This window comes from Lotus japonicus, chromosome 3 (assembly GCF_012489685.1).
Source record: "Lotus japonicus ecotype B-129 chromosome 3, LjGifu_v1.2".
NCBI classification, from domain to species: Eukaryota; Viridiplantae; Streptophyta; class Magnoliopsida; order Fabales; family Fabaceae; genus Lotus; species Lotus japonicus.
Window position 1 is genome coordinate 70,572,008 of NC_080043.1, and position 18,227 is coordinate 70,590,234.

At 35.8% G+C, this 18,227-nt stretch overlaps 2 protein-coding genes across 4 annotated transcripts; one reads left to right on the forward strand and one right to left on the reverse strand.

Moving 5' to 3' along the window:
* Positions 1–1,139: 1,139 nt before the first annotated feature.
* On the reverse strand, positions 1,140–5,929 carry LOC130745593 (putative methyltransferase At1g22800, mitochondrial). Its single transcript, XM_057597929.1, has 11 exons — positions 5,767–5,929; positions 5,590–5,670; positions 5,434–5,512; positions 4,858–4,999; positions 4,664–4,733; positions 4,486–4,550; positions 4,325–4,403; positions 3,888–3,975; positions 1,889–1,953; positions 1,679–1,768; positions 1,140–1,460 (listed from the first exon to the last, which is right to left on the reverse strand). Exons 1-11 carry the CDS (start codon positions 5,887–5,889, stop codon positions 1,347–1,349), a joined length of 996 nt encoding a protein of 331 aa, XP_057453912.1. The 5' UTR covers positions 5,890–5,929; the 3' UTR covers positions 1,140–1,346.
* Positions 5,930–6,085: 156 nt separating this feature from the next.
* Positions 6,086–17,224, forward strand: LOC130745592 (benzyl alcohol O-benzoyltransferase-like). Of its 3 annotated transcripts, XM_057597926.1 has the most exons (10): positions 6,086–6,334; positions 7,009–7,047; positions 7,529–7,652; positions 7,983–8,044; positions 8,353–8,420; positions 8,986–9,035; positions 9,399–9,468; positions 9,871–9,994; positions 10,119–10,235; positions 15,650–17,224. In XM_057597926.1, exons 1-10 carry the CDS (start codon positions 6,095–6,097, stop codon positions 17,048–17,050), a joined length of 2,295 nt encoding a protein of 764 aa, XP_057453909.1. In that variant the 5' UTR covers positions 6,086–6,094; the 3' UTR covers positions 17,051–17,224. The 3 variants fall into 3 exon arrangements, with proteins under 3 accessions (XP_057453909.1, XP_057453910.1, XP_057453911.1); XM_057597927.1 differs by lacking the exon at positions 7,983–8,044 and having other exon boundaries at positions 6,231–6,334; XM_057597928.1 differs by lacking the exons at positions 6,086–6,334; positions 7,009–7,047; positions 7,983–8,044; positions 8,353–8,420.
* The last annotated feature ends 1,003 nt before the right edge of the window (positions 17,225–18,227 follow it).

The window sequence follows — 18,227 nt, forward strand, 5'->3', positions numbered from 1 at the left end:
AAGAAGGAAAGGGAAAAAGGAAAAACTTCAAAAAAAGAAGAAAGAGGGTAAATGGTTCCAAATTGTTAACTGGTAAGCAAAAAGAAGAAACAGGTTCTTTTGCATTTCCTTGTACGAGTTTAACATGCTTAATCAAGTTGATACATGAAGCTAAAGATCAAGTTATGTTGTTCAGACACCCATATTGTGACAGCTTTAGACCATATAAAGTGAAAAACATAAATAAACACTTTATATCGGTTTGAAACAACCACAATGCACAGTGCCTACGATGTAGTATGAGCTACAAATCATTTTTGAAGTTATATACATGATTGGCAAAAACATTACAAAATAACACAAATCGCATACTTTCGAGTCTATGTTGCCGACATGGTTAAAAGCACAAAAGACATACTTTTCAAGTCTAAGTTACCAAACTTGAGAGCATATTTTTTCCATGTAATAGGGCATGCCAATTGCATCCCAAAGCCCCACCTAGTAAACATCCTTCTAACACATTGATTTTGGAAAATATTATGTAGACACAGTGGGTAAACATCCTTCTAATAATTAATTAAATGGTGGTTTTTAATGGTAACAAATTGTGATTATTTAGACATAATTATTAGTATTTGAAATCACTACAAATTTCACATATTTTACACAAGCGCAACTTGTTGGCAGTTTCAAACATTCAAAGTTTGTGGTGTTTGAAAACAACCACCGAACTTGAGCGTCACTCAAATATCACGAGATTTGAGCCCAAGTATCGTGGTTCTATGATATAGTTACTTTAACCTTGTTTTTCAACCTCATCTGTTTTATTATTCCAATCTATGAAGGACACACTAAATTAAGAGTGAGACTTCAATTTACTAAAATTTCATATGAATTTTTACCAATACAAATAGTGTTACCAAATATTGTGTTTTTTTACGGTAGCCAATTTTTCATTTTATATGAGGTCAAGGTCCAACAGTTGAACGATGTGTTAATCAACATGATTATATATGTGATGGAATGAATAGTTTTGTTTTTTTTATAGGCATTTGATGGAATGAATAGTGAGTTTATTTCTATAATGATAGCGTTACACTTTTATCCTTATTTTTTGACCATTCAAAAGATACCATCTTAAGAGTTTTTTAAAGTAAATGTAATAGAGGAAAAAAGAATTTATAACATTTTAATAGCAAACAAAGTAAGTTACTAGTGACAATTGGTCTTCTACATTAAGGGTCTCGTACTGTAGGGAAATTGACCCACTGCAATGCTTGGTCAAGATTATCCATTGGGATTTGAGGTGAATGTTTAAGGGGCAAACATTATTAAGGCATGTAGCATATGGAGAGGAAGGAAAAAAATCAATTCTGGCTACCAAATTGCTTCTGAATATCAGTGAAAGATACAGTAGCTGACCCCCTTCGTTTTGCTTTCTGCTGAGAAGGGTGTTCCCTCCATCCGGTCATGTATATAACCTACAAAAAATATAAAGACCATATAATAGATGTTCTTCGGAGTTCAACTGTTTCCAAGAAGAAAATTGATGCAAGTGCCGCTTTCACAGGGCGAAGTTAGCATGCTGAACAGTTGACGAATTTAAAGAACACTGTAACATTCCATCACGAAGATATTAAAAGTTCTGATTAGCACTTTCAGTTTTCTTATGGTCAAATGATGCTTCAATTTTGATTACCTGAAAGGTTGCAGGTACAGTACCATCTTCTTCTGCAAACATTGAATCATAAATAGCTGCAGTTGCTAAGGCTGTGTCCCTCTTTAGTATCTGTGTCATTTATGCATAACATTTTTTTCAAGATGTGATGCAACAACATCAGGTTTCAACATTTGATAAAATGAAAATCTATTTAACATCCATTTGAGTGAAAGAAAAGAAAAACTTTACAGTGTTCATTTGAGAATGAGCATTTGTTTCACCCATTGCACGGAGATGTTCTATAAGCTCCAGAGCTGCACTAAACAGCAACAAGAACAACCAATACAAAAATGAACCCCAAGAGTTACAAAGCTATCAAAGTCATATTTTATTCAATAGAGGAAATGTAACGACTTAAAAGAATTTCGATACAAGTAGACAACTCATTATGACGTAAACAATGACGATTAGATCAAATATAAATGAGAAGGTTCTGTTATTACTTCTATAGCTTTTTGGTATGAGAGAATCAAATCAATACACAATTCATTTTCCTCAAATCCTTACACCCAATAAGATAATATTAGCTTAAGTTGGATCACATCACTCAATATTGCAGTTTAACTATCAAAAGTTCACAACAGCCACAGGTTATATTTGCATGGGAAATACCCATCTAGAGCATTCAATAGCTTGGTGAATAGGTTGGTTGCTGACTAGCTATGAGGTTATATGTCCAAACGGAAGTATTTATAAACCTTCCATTAATTCATCTATAGTTTAAAAGTTAATATGAAAATGTAATACATAATTCAATAAATAAAATACCAGTCAATTTAATACACTATTAAGATTATCCTAGCTTTAATATTTTGATTAGAGAAACAGGCAGACATTATCCACAAGTAAAAGCAAAGAAACTGTATCAGCAGCAGCCTTCTAAAATTTCATTTAGGCTATGTTTCGATGTGGGAATAAGTAGGGAAGAAAGTAGTATGAGAGAAGAGAAAATGAGTAGCTTTCTAGGTTGTTTGAATTAAGGGAAGTGGGAAAGTAGAAGAGAAAGAAAAGTCAAGTTTTCTCTTTACTTGTTTCATAGATGGAAAAGTGGAAAGAAAGAAAATGATATTTTGATATAATGACACTTCTATCCTTAGACAAAACTTATATTTCTTATTTTAAAAGTTTGGGCTAAATATAATATTTGATAAATAAATAAAAAGTAGCTCTTGGTTCATTCTCTCGTCTTCTGTCGAGAGATTTTATTTTCATGGGTTCTACACACTTCAATTCTCTAATCCTCACCATCATTCAAGCTCCAAACGACAGAACTGCTACTTCTCTCTTCTAGTTGCCTCTCCGGTACTTCTCTCACTTCCACTTCAATTGAAGCAAACAGGGCATCAAGGGTTTAATACTACATATCATGGCTTGGGATCAATTTCAGTCATACACAACCAAACATCGTATATCGGGTTGTGAGGACGAATAACACAATTAATAGTCAGTCTATAATCACATTATACTATATAAGATCATCAGTTAACCACCTACATAGATGTTGAGAGAAAGAGAAAGGAGAAGCATACGCTGATAAGTAAATACAGTATACCAGCCACATCACAACAAGTAAATATATATTGATCCTATTAAATGCATAAATAAATCTGGATTATAAGCTACAAGATTAATTACATATTCAACAATAGAGAACATGCAAATCATATGTTTTCCTATATTGTTTCTGAAATAACTGAAACAAAGACTACTACAGAAATAAACAAAAATAGAACTAGCACAAAAGTTATAATCATAGTTAAACTAAAAGTAGTGGTCCTTTTTTTTGTTAATGATAGTCACTACTCCTCTCTCCGTTTTTGCATGCCCTCCCTCTCCTTCTTTCTGCTTTTAAATATTCAATGTAACAGATTCAACCCTTTCTCATCCCTCCCTGCCTGGCAGTAATCAGGTTATCCCCATAGTGAATATTCCTTATCACCACCATACTGCCTATGGTGATCTGGTACCTTATGAGTTATGACCTCTACTTCCTATACACTATCAGCTGGCAATAAAGGCTACCATGCTAATGACTCTGCAAATAATATCTCATTTGGTCATCAACCAGAATGGGAATCCCAAACTATGGAAGAATCCCACACAGCTAAAGTTTCAGAACTCATAACTCATTTAGTTCATGTCATGCATGTACTATAGTTCAATAGTAAAACCAAAAGGAAACTCTCACCACTATCATATTTAACTACATACTCATCGACATCAACACCCGGAAGGGTGAACCCTGCCCTAGTCAAAAGATTCCCAGCATCTCGAACCTAAAAATGAAGAAAAGATCTTCTCAGTTCCAGAATTATTCTTCTACTTGCAAAAAAAATACAAGTCTTGGTTTCTTTAATTGAAGTTACAACTGGCCAGATTAACCAACAGATCTTGGAGAGTAGCCATGAAAGTCATGTAACAAACAAACTTGCATGCTTCAAATTTAACCATCATCAACGATGGGACTTGCTTTCAAACAAAACCATGGAGTTTATAATCACAGTGCCAACTGAAAAGGAATAGGAACACAACCACGATAATCTATTTGATATAAACAGTATTGCATTTGTTAAAGATATAGATAATCATAACTGATAAATAAATAATATTTGCACGAACACATGCCTGTGCCAAAGGTGATACTCGTGGACTGATACCACCTTCACGCTCCATTTGTGCAATAGTACACGCTATTCTGAGCTCCCTGGTAGCATCATAAGTACCATTAAAACACTCGTGCATTATTGTTGCACAGAAGTCTCTGTAAATAAATATATGGCACTCACTTTAATGTTTCTCCACCGAGAATAGCTGCTAAAAATAAGCCATCAGGTTTCAATGCCAATCTAGACTGCAAAACATAAAAAGGACATTTGCTTATTATCCTATTGTGAATCATCTCCATTAACATCAACCATGGAATAACCAAGCCAGTAAACACAGCAATTGTATAAGAGAGTATGCCTGTATCATTGCTCCAGGCAGATCGTTAGTCCAGTGTAGCCCCAAGCAACTAATAACCAAATCCACAGAGCTGTAAACGACATACAACAGTTCAAAATTTAAATTTTCATATTAACCAATGTCAAGTCTAAAATCATCATTAAATGTTTAAAGTGTAAATTATAATCAAATATAAGTAAAGCCAACTCCTGAACCTTTCTTTGATAGGCAAGAATTCTTCATCGCCAACCAAATACATAGTCTCCATACCATTATTGTTCAACCCGTGGTTCGCATTCTTACAAGCTTGTACCATGTCATGGGAGGCATCCATCACAATTAGTTTTTCTATGGCACCTGGGATCAGCCATTCAATCATAATATCACCCTAGTAAGCTGAAAACTTAATAAACACCATTAAGCAATTAGGATTCTTAAACTCGAGTTAAGTCTAACCCTACCCTAAATCCAAGCTCAGGATGAGGATTGTTCTACCCTTTATAAGGATTATTTTAATCATATTTCTAGTGACCTTAACAAGGATCAAGGAAAAAGGCACAAAAGCTACTCAAATGTTCCAAATACAACAACAGCAACAAAAGCCTTATCCCACTAACTGAGGTCGGCTATATGGATCACACTACACCATTGAGCTCGATCAAAAACTAAATTATGATCAAATATCAAATGTTCCAAATATCAATACAAAAACATTTCCTCATAATGATAGAAATCATGACTAAGCTTTACTAAAAACTTCAGAACAAGGAATTGGAGTTTGTTATTGTTACCGCGGCCACGAAGCGAGCTCGTGATAGCTTGCAATGAGCCTCCCAAACATAAAGCAGTTGGAAAATTCTTCTTACAATCCTGAAAAAGAGAAAAGGAACAAGAGTTGAAGCTGATTCTTACAGAAATTAGGGGAAATGGAGAAAAAGGAAGCAAACCTGCAAGCGATCCGATAGATTTTCAGCAACAGTGTGAAGCAGAGGGTCGTTCGGCGGCATCAACCATGCAGCTCGATCGCGCTACATCAACAACGGCAACGCAATGAAAACAAAGCGGAAGAGAATTTCACGTTTGGTTTGCATTTGGAGTGAAAGGAAAAAGCGAAGAAAGAAAACCTGTGTGCGCTTGAGTTCACGATTGAAGACTTTGAGCTTGGATTCCGAGGTGGAGAATGGAGAGAAAGAGAATGGAGGGAATGAGAGTGGTTTTCTACGGAAGAGTGACAACAATCCTCTCATTTTCCTTCCACGATCAGCGTTTGCTTGCGGGGAAGAGAAGAGAAGGACAGTGTATTTAACTAAACAGTGTAATATTCAAATAAACCAGGGAGCAGATTGCAAATATTCGAAGAAATTGTTATTGCGAATTAGTCCCTGAAACACTGGATGAGTGGTTTAGAAATGTTGTCATCGATAGTTGAAGGCTTGAAGCTTTTCAGAGAAGATGGCATTCTGCTCCAACTCTGTTGTTCACTACTCTTCGTGTTGCATAACCTCAAACACCGCCACTAGAAGTAGCTTCGTTCCAGCGTCGAGTTTCAAATGCGGTAGCAATGGCATTAGGGTTTCTTCCAAGTTCAGAATTGTTGCAAAGTCAAATTCAGATGCACAAGTCACTCAAGAACAGTCAACAACACCTTCATCTGTTCTCTCTTTTCTCTGTCCCTTGCTCAAGCTTCTCTCTGTAACTCTTCTCTCCCTATCTACACTCATATTCTTTGTTAAATGATTTATAATACTTGAATTGAATTGTATGGAGTGTGTGTTTCGATCAGCGTTAGCAGAATTGAGTCCGGCTAGAATTAAGTCTCGCTAGAATTTATTTATGTATGCATGAATGTATTTCACACTGAAAGAGACCACCACAAACTTGTGAGTGGGAAAAGACGGTAACTCAACTTTCCAATTTTTTAATGGCGAAATCACCTTTTGATCGCAGTTCTCGATTTGAGAGATTATCCATTCAAAGGAACTGCAAGTTAACTATAATGTGTTAATGTGTGAAAATTAGGTGACAGAATTTTGAACATAGTTAATGTGGAAGATAGCTAATTTTCGTAGACGTTGGCTCTGTTTGGAAGAGTCTATTCTAGCTTGTTTGAGCTTATTTTATAGCATAAGCACTTATGCAAGTGTTTCGAAAAACTTATGTAAATAGCTCATGACCTTACCTATAAGTTGTTTTGAGCTTATTTTCATAAGTTGTTTAGATTAGCATATGAAGAATATTTTGAGGTTATTTCAATAAGCTTCTCAAATTTGCTTATGCGATAAGTGCTTAATAAAGTTATTTTCCAAAATGCATCCTTTGTATTTGAACTTTAGTTATTATTGTTTCTCATCATATGCCTCTCGTAGGGCGGAGATCCTTCTCGACCACGCAATGCTACTTTGGAGGTAACCCTTTTTAGAATCTCATGTTTTCCATTCAGAATGTGATTTCTGAGGGGTTTTGTTTGTAATATTTCTTACTTTTCTTTCCCTAATAATTTTTAGTTTGGGAATTCTGGCAGTAATGATCATTTTGTATACTATCATATAAGATGTACTTGTTCCTTCCTTTATCTACATTACAACTTTGTTTCTATTGCTGCAGGGGCCTTTGCTAATGCTAATAATATTAATATCTTTATGTATTCTGTCATGTGTGTATGTAATAGAAGGCTTCCTAACTACTGTCTACCTAAAGCCTATAATTTCAACGTTATGTATTGTTTGGTACCTTGGAGGTGTTTTTTATCTAGTTAAATTCAACTGTTTCAGTGTTGGAGTTGTGTGCCATGTAAATGAGAATAGAGACAAATATATGCTAGGTATTCTTCATATTCTGTATACACCATGTAACTGACTAACCTTGATGTTTTGTTGGTGATGATAGCTCGCAACATCTTCCATTGCTAGCATGTCAAGGTTTGCATGGGGAACGAAATCCATAGCTGAGAGTTCACCAAACAATGAGATCCCTTCAAATCTTCCTATTAATTTGCAGCTTTTTGAATTTGGTACGTTTATGCCTCTCTTTGATGGGTTTAAGGAAGAATCCTTGGTGATGCTATTGCTAATATTAAAATTTTGTCAACATTCTTAAAGTTAATTTCTTTGTTTTGAGTATATTAATATTGCTTTGCACTGGTCTTGGCCTCAATATTGATAGTAGTAAACCGTGATAAAAGTTGTTTGTTTTACTAGTCCTAAACTGAACTTTACCTTTATACTGAGATTCTCAAACTTCTTTTTTCATTTTTGTTTTTACTCTAACAGATTACTGTCATATTATCATTGAAGTTTGTAAACATCCCATGTTAAATCTTATAAACATTATTTGTCAACAGAGGCATGTCCCTTTTGTAGAAGAGTACGGGAGGCCCTGACTGAATTAGATCTTTCTGTAGAGGTTAGCTGCCGATAGATCACATACACTTACGGCCACATTCAATATCTAATTTTCCCTTGACTGAATTTTGTCTGTTTCAACAGATAACTGATTTTCACATTAAATCATTAAGTTAGGCTCCTAGATTTCGGGGTCGATGTGTACAGCAGTTGAATCTAATGTTTTAGCTTTTGACCAACATAATCCTTATTCTATTAACTCCTTTTGAACCACTGATGTTCAAACAAATTCCAAGTGAAATTAGTTTATTAATATACTTATCTGTGACATGAGAAATTGATTCATGGTTGACTTTTTGTCATCAATAGGTCTATCCGTGTCCTAAAGGTTCTGTAAGACATAGAGAGGTGGTTAGAAGAACTGGTGGCAAAGAGCAGTATGTTGTTCTTTATGACATCTTGTTTCTTATTATCTGTTTATTATTTGATTTGCAGTAACGCTGAATATTAAAATTTAAAACCAGATTTTGGGGTATCTGTTAGGCACCAGGAAACAAAAAAGAAAGGAAAAAGAAAAAGAGTAGTGTTTATTGAATTACAAACAGAGACCTAGGGAGAAATTTTCCTTGAAAGGATTTCCCCTTTCTACTGCAGAGATAATGCTCAGCTTCCATATGATAACAAATCAGGATGTCCCCTCTCCTCCTATTTAAGTCAATTCCTACCTCTAACCTCCCAAACATGACTATTCTGATTAACTCTTCTTATGCCCTATGACTTCCATATCTCGATTTTTTTTGTCAGTATATTTCCGTATTATATTATATATGCTAATCCTAAGAAGAAATTGCTATAGAACTTGCATATTGATTTCTATTACATTTGTGTTGTGTATGTACATAGTATAACATGATTAATTCCAGTGAAACTGTTTGATGTTCTTCTTATCTTTTCGGAAAAAAAATCTACTGAATACATGCATTGATTATGTTCTTTTTACAGGTTTCCTTTCCTTATTGATAAAAAGAGTGGTATTTCTATTTATGAAAGTGGTAAGTAAGGAAGCTTTCTCCTTGTTCATTCTGCAAACCTTTGCTGCTTATCTTGTATATAGTGGCAATGCTCTAAATCACTACCGCTTTAATAGTTGTTACTAGTTTGGATAGGTTCACCTTAACTGCTTACAGTTCTTCTTCTCCACATTTTCTAACAATCTTGGATTGGTTCACTTCCAATCTTGTTCCTGACTTCCTGCTTCACTTGCCTTAATAAATCCTTTAAATTAATTCAATCCATTGAATGTTGTGTACTGATTTTCTTTTGATGCGTTTGTGATTTAATTTACTAAACAATTTGTAGCTCTTACTCCAACTTCTAACTGATGCTAAATGCCTGCATCCGTTTCTTTGCTATAGGTGATATTGTGAAATACTTGTTTGAGCAATATGGAGAAGGTAGAAGTCCATCATTCGGACTTTTAGAGAGGTATTAGATATCTGTTTCTGGACAAGTATATAAGATATTATTAATCACATGTTTTAGGCTAGGAAAGTTAAGTTCAATCTCATCAGAAAAAATAAATTCATTTATAGTTTAGGAAGGACTATAATATTTACTAATATCTTTACATGAAAGCATATTAGCATGCAATGGCTGACGGCTGACATAAATAGTATGTTCCTCGTGTCTTAGCGTAAAAGAGCAAGTAATTATTAAGGAGCATTGAGTAGGTTCTCTTAAGCAAGTATAATTGTTGAGTCATGTGACAGAGATGGTAAATTTTACCAGAGACTATCTATGCTGAGGTTGCTCCACCATAGTCCTTGCACGGCTTTAATAAAGAGAAATATTTAATTTTATTTGCTCTTATAACACCCCCTTGTGCAGCACTGTTTTCACTGGATGGATGCCAACAATACTACGAGCTGGTCGAGGAATGACATTGTGGGAACATTCCACGCCTGATCCTCCTCCTGGAAAGCTAGAGCTCTTCTCATATGAAAATAACCCTGTAAGAAATGCTTTTCTATCTCCAATTTGTGAAGGAAATGCAAACATCAAATATCTTACTGTCCACTATGTAGTTGTATACAGTTCTTCCTCTAACTTCATAGATTTAAAATTTCACTTTCCAGAATGCGAGAATTGTGCGAGAGGCATTATGCGAATTGGAACTTCCTTACATCCTTCAAAATGTAGGAGAAGGATCTCACAGAATGAAGTTACTCTTGGATGCTTATGGATCTAAAGAGGTTAGAATTTAATGGAACTTACCAAATTGCAGAGTTTAATTGAAATGAATTTTGCATGTGTAGATTCTAGATATGTTGGTTATTTTTCTAGAGTTGGACATGTTTAATTAGTTTGTGGTCATGTCAGACAATTTCACTATACTACTGCACTAAGCGCCTTTCTTAAGTAAGATTTGAAATTTTGATTGTTGCCTAGTTAGGTTGGGGGAAATGAAAGAGAAAGGAGGGGAATGGAAGAGGCCAACACTCAATTTTAGCTCCCCCCAATACTCAATTTCAGCTCCCCTCCAATATTGGAGGGATTTGAAGTGAGACAAGATGGGTTAAAACATTTTTAATGCATTGACTGAAATATCCTTACTTGACAACAAAACAAAACAAGGAATAAGCATATATAGGGGTATAAAAGTAAATTAGTTTCAAAAACCTTCTCCCCTTGTCACTTGAACCTAACAGTGCAAATGAGAAGTGCATTGAAGAGGGAAAAGTGTGGACTTTATAATTGTTGGTTGGAAAACCAATGGATGAGGCTATGATAAAATACATCCAGATGTATAACAAATTATGAAGTTGTTAAAATCCATTCCCTTGATTTTATCACCAATGATCATTACTCATCACTTTTCCCTCAGAAGTGAACCTCTCATAGGTGGTTTTGTTTAATAAATGGCTTAATTGCACTTTTGGTCCCCCACTTATATCAATTGTGCGATTTTGGTCCTTAACAAAAAAAATTAGCAATTTTCATCCCCCACGTTACCTATCGTTTGCACTTTTAGTTTTCCGTCTCATTCCATCCAAAATTTAACGGTTTCTGGGATAAAAAATAAATTTAAAATAATAAATCCCAGCAACCATCATCCATTATTCATCTTCTTCATCACATTTATTTGAATCTTGAAAAAACCAGAAATACATACCCCAAACCCAACAACCCCCAAAATTGACTCTAGGATTTTAGAAAGAGAGAAATAATCAGTCTGCATCATGGATACACACAAAGAACACCTAAATCCAGTCCATAAAATAAAAAAAACCATTTCTTTTTCATCCAAATCCAGCCACAAAAACCAAAAGTTTCAAACTTTAACACAATACCCACATGCAATGTCACGAATTCAGAGGAGAATTAAAAGAAAAATCCAAAATTCAAAGGGCAATCTCAGCGTCTCTCTCCCATGAATCCTCTATGTATCTCACCAAGAGTTCTGAAATTTTCTCCTCTTCTTCTCCAAGAAGCCCTAGCCGCCACCTCCTCTCTCTCTCTCTCTCTCTCCCATGGAAGCGTCGTCACCACCTCCTTTCCTTTCCTGATCGCACCACCGTCTCCTTTCCTCAACCAAAACCACGCCGCCGCCACCTCCTTTCCTTTCTGTCCTAGATCGCGGCGCCACCATCACTCTCTTTTTCTCAAAGCCGCGCCACCACCCAGCGCCGTCTTGTTTGCACACTAGTTCCAGCGCCACAACGACGCCGACACTCGCCCTCTCTGTTCTTGTCGTTGCCGTCTCCACCAGTATAGTGGGCTTGAGAGAGATTAGCAAGCAGTGAAGAGATGAAGGAGAATGGTTGGGGGCCTTTGTGAGTGTGTTTTCTATAAGGTGTTTGATTATAAGCGGGTTTGAGGAGATTGATTTTTTTATTTTCTGAATTTTATGATGAAGATGGTTGAAGACTTGAAGAGGATGAAGAACCAATGAATATTCTGGGCTACTGTTTCTTTTTTGTTTTTTAATTTTAATTTTAACCCAAAAAACGTTAAATCTTGGACGGAATGAAACGGAAAATCAAAAATGCAAACGATAGGTAATGTGGGGGACGAAAATTGCTAATTTTTTTTGTTGAGGACCAAAGTCGCACAATTGGTATAAGTGGGGGACCAAAAGTGCAGTTAAGCCTTAATAAATAGACTAAAATACACTCACCCCCTCAAGGTTTGCAAGAATGACACTCCACTCCACTCTTATCTAAAGACTACACTCCACCTCATTTTATATAGAGGCAAAATTTAGTGAGGAAAAAAATTCGTCACTAATAATTACTAATTAGTTAAAATTTTAATAAATTTAATGCATATAGACTATGATACATTAATTTATGAAAATAATTTTACTTAATTAAATTTAAAAAATCATCCACCATGTCATGTCGAGCCCACGCCCCTTCCATCTCCAAACCATGTTTCTCACCACAAACAACCACCACCAAGCCTTTGTTCTCTTTAGCACGGCGACCACCATCCAGAACGTAAAACCCCATGGCATCACCATGCCTCAAAGTTTTGTTGCGACCTGAACCCAAGAGGATTTGACCAAACCCCACCTCGCTCCACCGGTGACAGTACTTGTTCTTCTACTTCGTGTGAACCTCCCCATTGATGTTGTCGGGGAAAGTGATTATTTTAATTAAAATTGAATTATTGCCAGATATAAAGATAGAAATGAAAACACAAGCATGTTTAACTATGTTCAAGAAATGGTTTGTCTACCGATATGGTGTGCTATTGCAGAATTTGCAGAAATTGCAATGTGAATTTACGGAGGAAGAACACGATTGAGAGAATAAGGAGGACTGAGATGTTTTTCGTTTTTAAATTTATTGGGTTATATTGACAATATTTTTTGAAATTATTTATCAACTATTTAAATTATAACTAATTATTGATGAAAAATATTTTTTCGTCACTAAATTTGTCTCTATAAAAATGGGGTGGGGTGTCGATAAGCCCTAATACACTTGTTTAGCAAATGTGTCGGTTTTTTCTGCTCGAGTGACGTCAAACGAGATGAGTCCCCCTTTGGTCGTCCCGACTAACCAATATGATGTTCACTTAGTTGTGAAACCTTAGGGCGCTCAAAACGAGAATGAGCTTTGTGCCTATTTAGATCGGCCAGAACATGACCGAAATTTCTTGAACATACACTACAACAGTTTTTGCTTTTAGCAACAGTTCAAAATTGTAGTCATAGACACGAAAAATGTCTCCTAAAGTTTGCGCATCGTTTTCGGCGGTCTCATGTTCCGACATTACCTATTCTTTGGTAACGGTTTCTAGTAATTTATGGTAACGTTGTGTGAAAGTGTAACCTATTATGTGCAAATTCAATGCAACAATTATCATTGATCCCTATTATTAGATACATAACACTTATTTAGTGTAGTGTTGTTAATGGTGGATAGCATCGCGTAGCGGCAAGCCCCAAAACCGCAATAGCGCTATAGCGCGCTATGGCCGCTACGCTGAAGGAGGAGGAGGAAAGAGCAAATCTCTGTTTAGTGTAGTGAAAAATATGTTGCCTAAAAACTGAACTCTCTATGACAACAGACAAGAACTGATTCCTAGTGCGTTTTTAGCAATAACTTTAACGACGGCAGATCATGATGTCGTTAAAAGTAAAAAATGTTAGTAGTGATACAAAGGTAAATTATACCTTTTATTGAGATTTGTTTCACTTTTTTATTGTAATTATAATTTGAAAATATTTAGTTGCTAAAAAATTCTCAAACAGGAGATTTAATACATTGATCATAAATACTTGTGCATCACTTTTTTATGATGGGATAGGAAAAGAAAGATTAAATTGTCATGTATACGTCATGTGAGATGATATTTCAATAAGTTAATCTAAACACGGTTGTTCTCTGGAGCGTAGCTAAAAAGCCTATGTCCTTAAATTTTGTTATTATTGACAGTTCCTATATACTTAAATCTGATAGGTTCAGAGTCTTGGGATATAAGAATTTATCTTATTTTGTTTTTGTCACTCTTCTTAGCTCAATTGATCAATTCAGAATTTCAGATAGGTATTTTTCAGCTCAAGACATATCTAACACTAAATTGCCAGCGGGGATTCTTTCCTATGATTCCACATATAATATAGAGAACACCAGCAGGTGTATAGTTTGGCATAGATATCTAACCAAACTTAATTAGCTTGGCATACAAAAAAATGAGGATGGTTTTTAACAGGAAAATAAAGGCTGGAATATTGTTTGAGTTGGGAAATTTTGGGGAGGCAGAAGAGGTTAAAGAGTTTAGGTGGCATTATGCGAGAACTGGGTTCGTGGGAGCTGACAACATGTCAACATGCAACACTGCATTCATTTATGTGCAGAAAGAGAGAGGTGAGCTCCCCTTATGGTAGAAAACAAAAAGATGTGGTGGTTGTTTGAATGCGGTGGTTAAGGGTGGTTGGTGGCAGGATTCTATAGTGGTCATGGAGGCAGAGGAAGACAAAGAAAGGGGTCGTAGAAAGATGGAAAGTGACTAAATATTCTTAGAAGAGCTAAAATTAATGCAAAAATTTCATGTTTCACATATTCAGCTGATTAGACCCACAATGTGGGATGATGACTAGATAAAAAATGGATATGTAAACATAATGATATCATGAAAACCTTATGTAATGAAAGACTTGATTAACAAAGTTCGGATATTTTAGTAGGAATTTTAAAGCCTTTAAAGTAACGGAAGTTGTTGATTTGAGAAACTTGGCAACCATGAGTCTTGCAACATTATTTGGAAAGATTTAAGAACATGAACTTGAGCTTAATTTACTAAATGAATATGAAGAAATAGATAAAAAAGAAGGGCATAGCCTTGAAAGCCATATCTGACATGTAAGGGGATCATGCCCACGAAGTAAATGAGAACTTGGACTTGGATGAATTGAATGGGGAAAATTTGAACTCGCAGAAAAAAAAATTAGAAATGGCTTTGAATATGTTTTCGGTCTTTATAAGGGGTTTTTCAAATTACTCATGAGAAAGTTTGTATTAAATGGGGTGGGGTGTTAATAAGATTGTGGTGGAGTGTAATTCATACAAACCTTGAGGGGTGAGCGTACTTTACCAAAAAAAAATTACTTTACTCAAAATTAAAAGAACATAATATTACTGTACCTATAATAACTCCACTCATGGTAATATAATAATACGGATCGATGAAGATGACAATTAAAAATTATACCCAAAAGTTAATTATATTGAAGTCGTTCAGCCAATCAGCCGTCTATCATATTTTTATATTGCATTATATTTAATTATATAACCCCACTCATTGGTATTATACTAACACGAACTGATAGAGATGTGAGATTAAAAAAATGGACACTTAAGTTGACAACATGTGCTATGAATAAAATTTAAAATATATACCATGGTCTAAAAACAACATATGCGATGAAAATAAAATAAAAAAAACACATAATTTTCACGTGGTCTCCTCCTAGCATGTTGATATTGACAATGTTTTCATAGTTAAATTAAGCAGCACAGCACATCATATATATGTTCGAGTGTAGTAGTAGCAGCATCCACCACAGCCACTACCAAGTAGAACTAACCATTGTCTATCAGAAAGAAATTCATTTCCCTTTAGTTTCCTTGTGTGTTTGATAAATCGATCATTATAGATGGCGGCCTCATCATCATCATCTAAATCTGATATGGTGTTTACGGTGCGAAGGCGTGAGCCGGAGCTTGTTGGTCCAGCTGAAGCGACACCTCGTGAGGTGAAGCTTCTTTCAGACATTGATGACCAAGATGGCCTACGGTTCCAAATTCCAGTGGCACAGTTCTATCGCTACAATCCATCTATGGCAGGGAAGGACCCTGTTGATGCCATTAGAAAAGCATTGGCCAAAACACTTGTGTTTTACTATCCCTTTGCAGGTAGGCTAAGGGAAGGGCCTGGTAGGAAACTCATGGTGGATTGCACTGCAGAAGGTGTTTTATTCATTGAAGCCGATGCAGATGTCACTCTTAACGAATTTGGTGATAATCTTCAGACTCCCTTCCCATGCATGGAAGAGCTCCTGTATGAAGTTCCTGGATCTGACGAAATGCTCAACACACCCTTGCTGCTTATACAAGTAACGCGCCTCAAGTGCGGTGGCTTCATTTTCGCTATTCGATTAAACCACACCATGTGTGACGCCATTGGTTTGGTCCAATTTTTGAGTGCCGTAGGAGAAATTGCTCGTGGGATGCCCCAACCTTCCATCCTCCCTGTGTGGCGTAGAGAGATTCTAAGTGCAAGGGACCCACCAAGGGTGACATGCACTCATCCTGAATACGATGAACAAACACCTTACAACAAGGAAATTTCCATCCCCCTAGATGACATGGTCCACAAGTCTTTCTTCTTTGGTCCCACTGAGCTAGCTACAATTCGTAGTTTCCTTCCTTCCCACCAACTTCGCTGCACAAATTTTGAAGTTCTCACTGCATTTGTTTGGCGTTGCCGCACAGTAGCATTGCAACCAAGTAGTGATGAGGAGGTTCGCATACTCTGCATAGTCAATGCACGTGCCAAGCTTGACTCTCCATTACCAACCGGTTACTATGGCAATGCTTTTGCAATTTCTCCCGCGATTACCACTGCTGGGAAGCTATGTGAAAATCCATTGGGATATGCAGTAGATTTAGTGAGGAAAGCAAAAGCTAATATCACTAGGGAGTATATGCATTCATTGGCAGATTTAATGGCCATTAAGGGACGACCACACTTCAGTATGGAAAAATCGTTTCTTGTGTCAGATTTGAAGCTTGCTGGGTTTAGGCGAGTGGACTTTGGGTGGGGAAATGCTATTTATGGAGGCCTTGCCAAGGGAGGAATTGGGCCAATACCTAGTTTAGCAAGCTTTAACGTTCCCTTTAAAAATGATAAAGGTGAGGAAGGTTTACTAACACCAATGTGTTTACCATCTAAAGCCATGGAGAGGTTCATAAAAGAGTTGGATAATGTGCTTAAGAAACATATCCAACCTGCTAGGGGAGGTCTAAATTCTGGTTTTATCGTTTCTGCATTGTAGTTTCATGAAAACTTGAATTTGCTTTTAAACTTGAAGCAAATCGAATATTCTTGTTGTGAGTATAGTACTATAGTGTCTTATGTTGTTCATGTGTTTAGAGAACACAATCAATAATATGTTTGCCAAACAAGGTTATAAAAGAAAGTTTTATTTGTGGCTTCTATGCTAGGCTCATGTATTGACCCACTATAAAGAGTTGTTCTCGATCAAGAAATATCAATGCATGCCATTCTTGTTTTATATTTGGAAAAAAAAAAATCACAAATGACAAGATTAAATTAAGCACAACATTACTATGGACACGAAGTAGCCTTTGAATGCCATTGTTTAAATTTTTAGTGACTTTATGCCTTGATAATTATTTTGAAACATATATTGACAAAGCCACTTTACAGAATAATGTGTCTAGTTAGTTCTTAGTTGTGTTTTTTAGGTACTGGAATTGGAAATAGTAATGGATTAATAATAATGATTGGGGCTGGAATTTTCGTGTCCTTTTCTTTGTTCTATTCTTGGTCATTTTCTGATTTATCAACTTGAATCCTTCATGAATCAGAAAGTTGTCCTCTACAGGTTCCTTACTTTATTGATCACAGCACTGGATTTCAATCTGGGGACTACAAGGTGATCTTATCTTATTTATTCGATACTTATTCAACAGTTATTTTATGATTTCAGCTTTCAGTAAATGAAAACTTATGTTGTTTGAAATTAGTACAAAGCCTATCTTGATGTGTGATTAACAAAGCCCCTGGTAGGCTAGAGAAAATTGTAAAGAACTAATTTTGCATAAAGTTTAAGTCAACTGAGTCTCTTAACATTGTTTCAAAGATATTGGGATTGGATTATTAGGCACTTGAACGGGTTAAACCTGTTGTTGAATGACTCAGATCAATGGATCTCTCTATCTCTATTACCGCAGTGTTTAACTTCTATGCTTCCTTTATGAGTATAGCATGAACCCCATCTATACAAGCTTCCATTTTAAAATTGGCTATGTAGCATGGGCCATGGGGTACTATTTTCGTGATTAGTGATAACTGAAAGATATATGTAGTGAACAATTTTAACTTGTACATTTTTCCTAAATATCTCAAAAGGGCAAAAGGCTCCGAGGGTATATGTGGATGCGTGTATTTTACCCTCAACAAATTTTTATGGGCCAAAAATATGATTT

Coding starts and splice junctions, on each gene's coding strand:
- LOC130745593 (XM_057597929.1), bottom strand. CDS start 5,889: ATGAGAGGATTGTTGTCACTCTTCCGTAGAAAACCACTCTCATTCCCT. Junction 4,404..4,485: donor CTCGGTGGAGAAACATTAAA/GTGAGTGCCATA, acceptor TGATGCTACCAG/GGAGCTCAGAATAGCGTGTA. Junction 1,954..3,887: donor TGTAGTTAAATATGATAGTG/GTGAGAGTTTCC, acceptor TGTTTAGTGCAG/CTCTGGAGCTTATAGAACAT.
- LOC130745592 (XM_057597926.1), top strand. CDS start 6,095: ATGGCATTCTGCTCCAACTCTGTTGTTCACTACTCTTCGTGTTGCATA. Junction 7,653..7,982: donor TTTGCAGCTTTTTGAATTTG/GTACGTTTATGC, acceptor ATTTGTCAACAG/AGGCATGTCCCTTTTGTAGA. Junction 8,421..8,985: donor AGAACTGGTGGCAAAGAGCA/GTATGTTGTTCT, acceptor TTCTTTTTACAG/GTTTCCTTTCCTTATTGATA.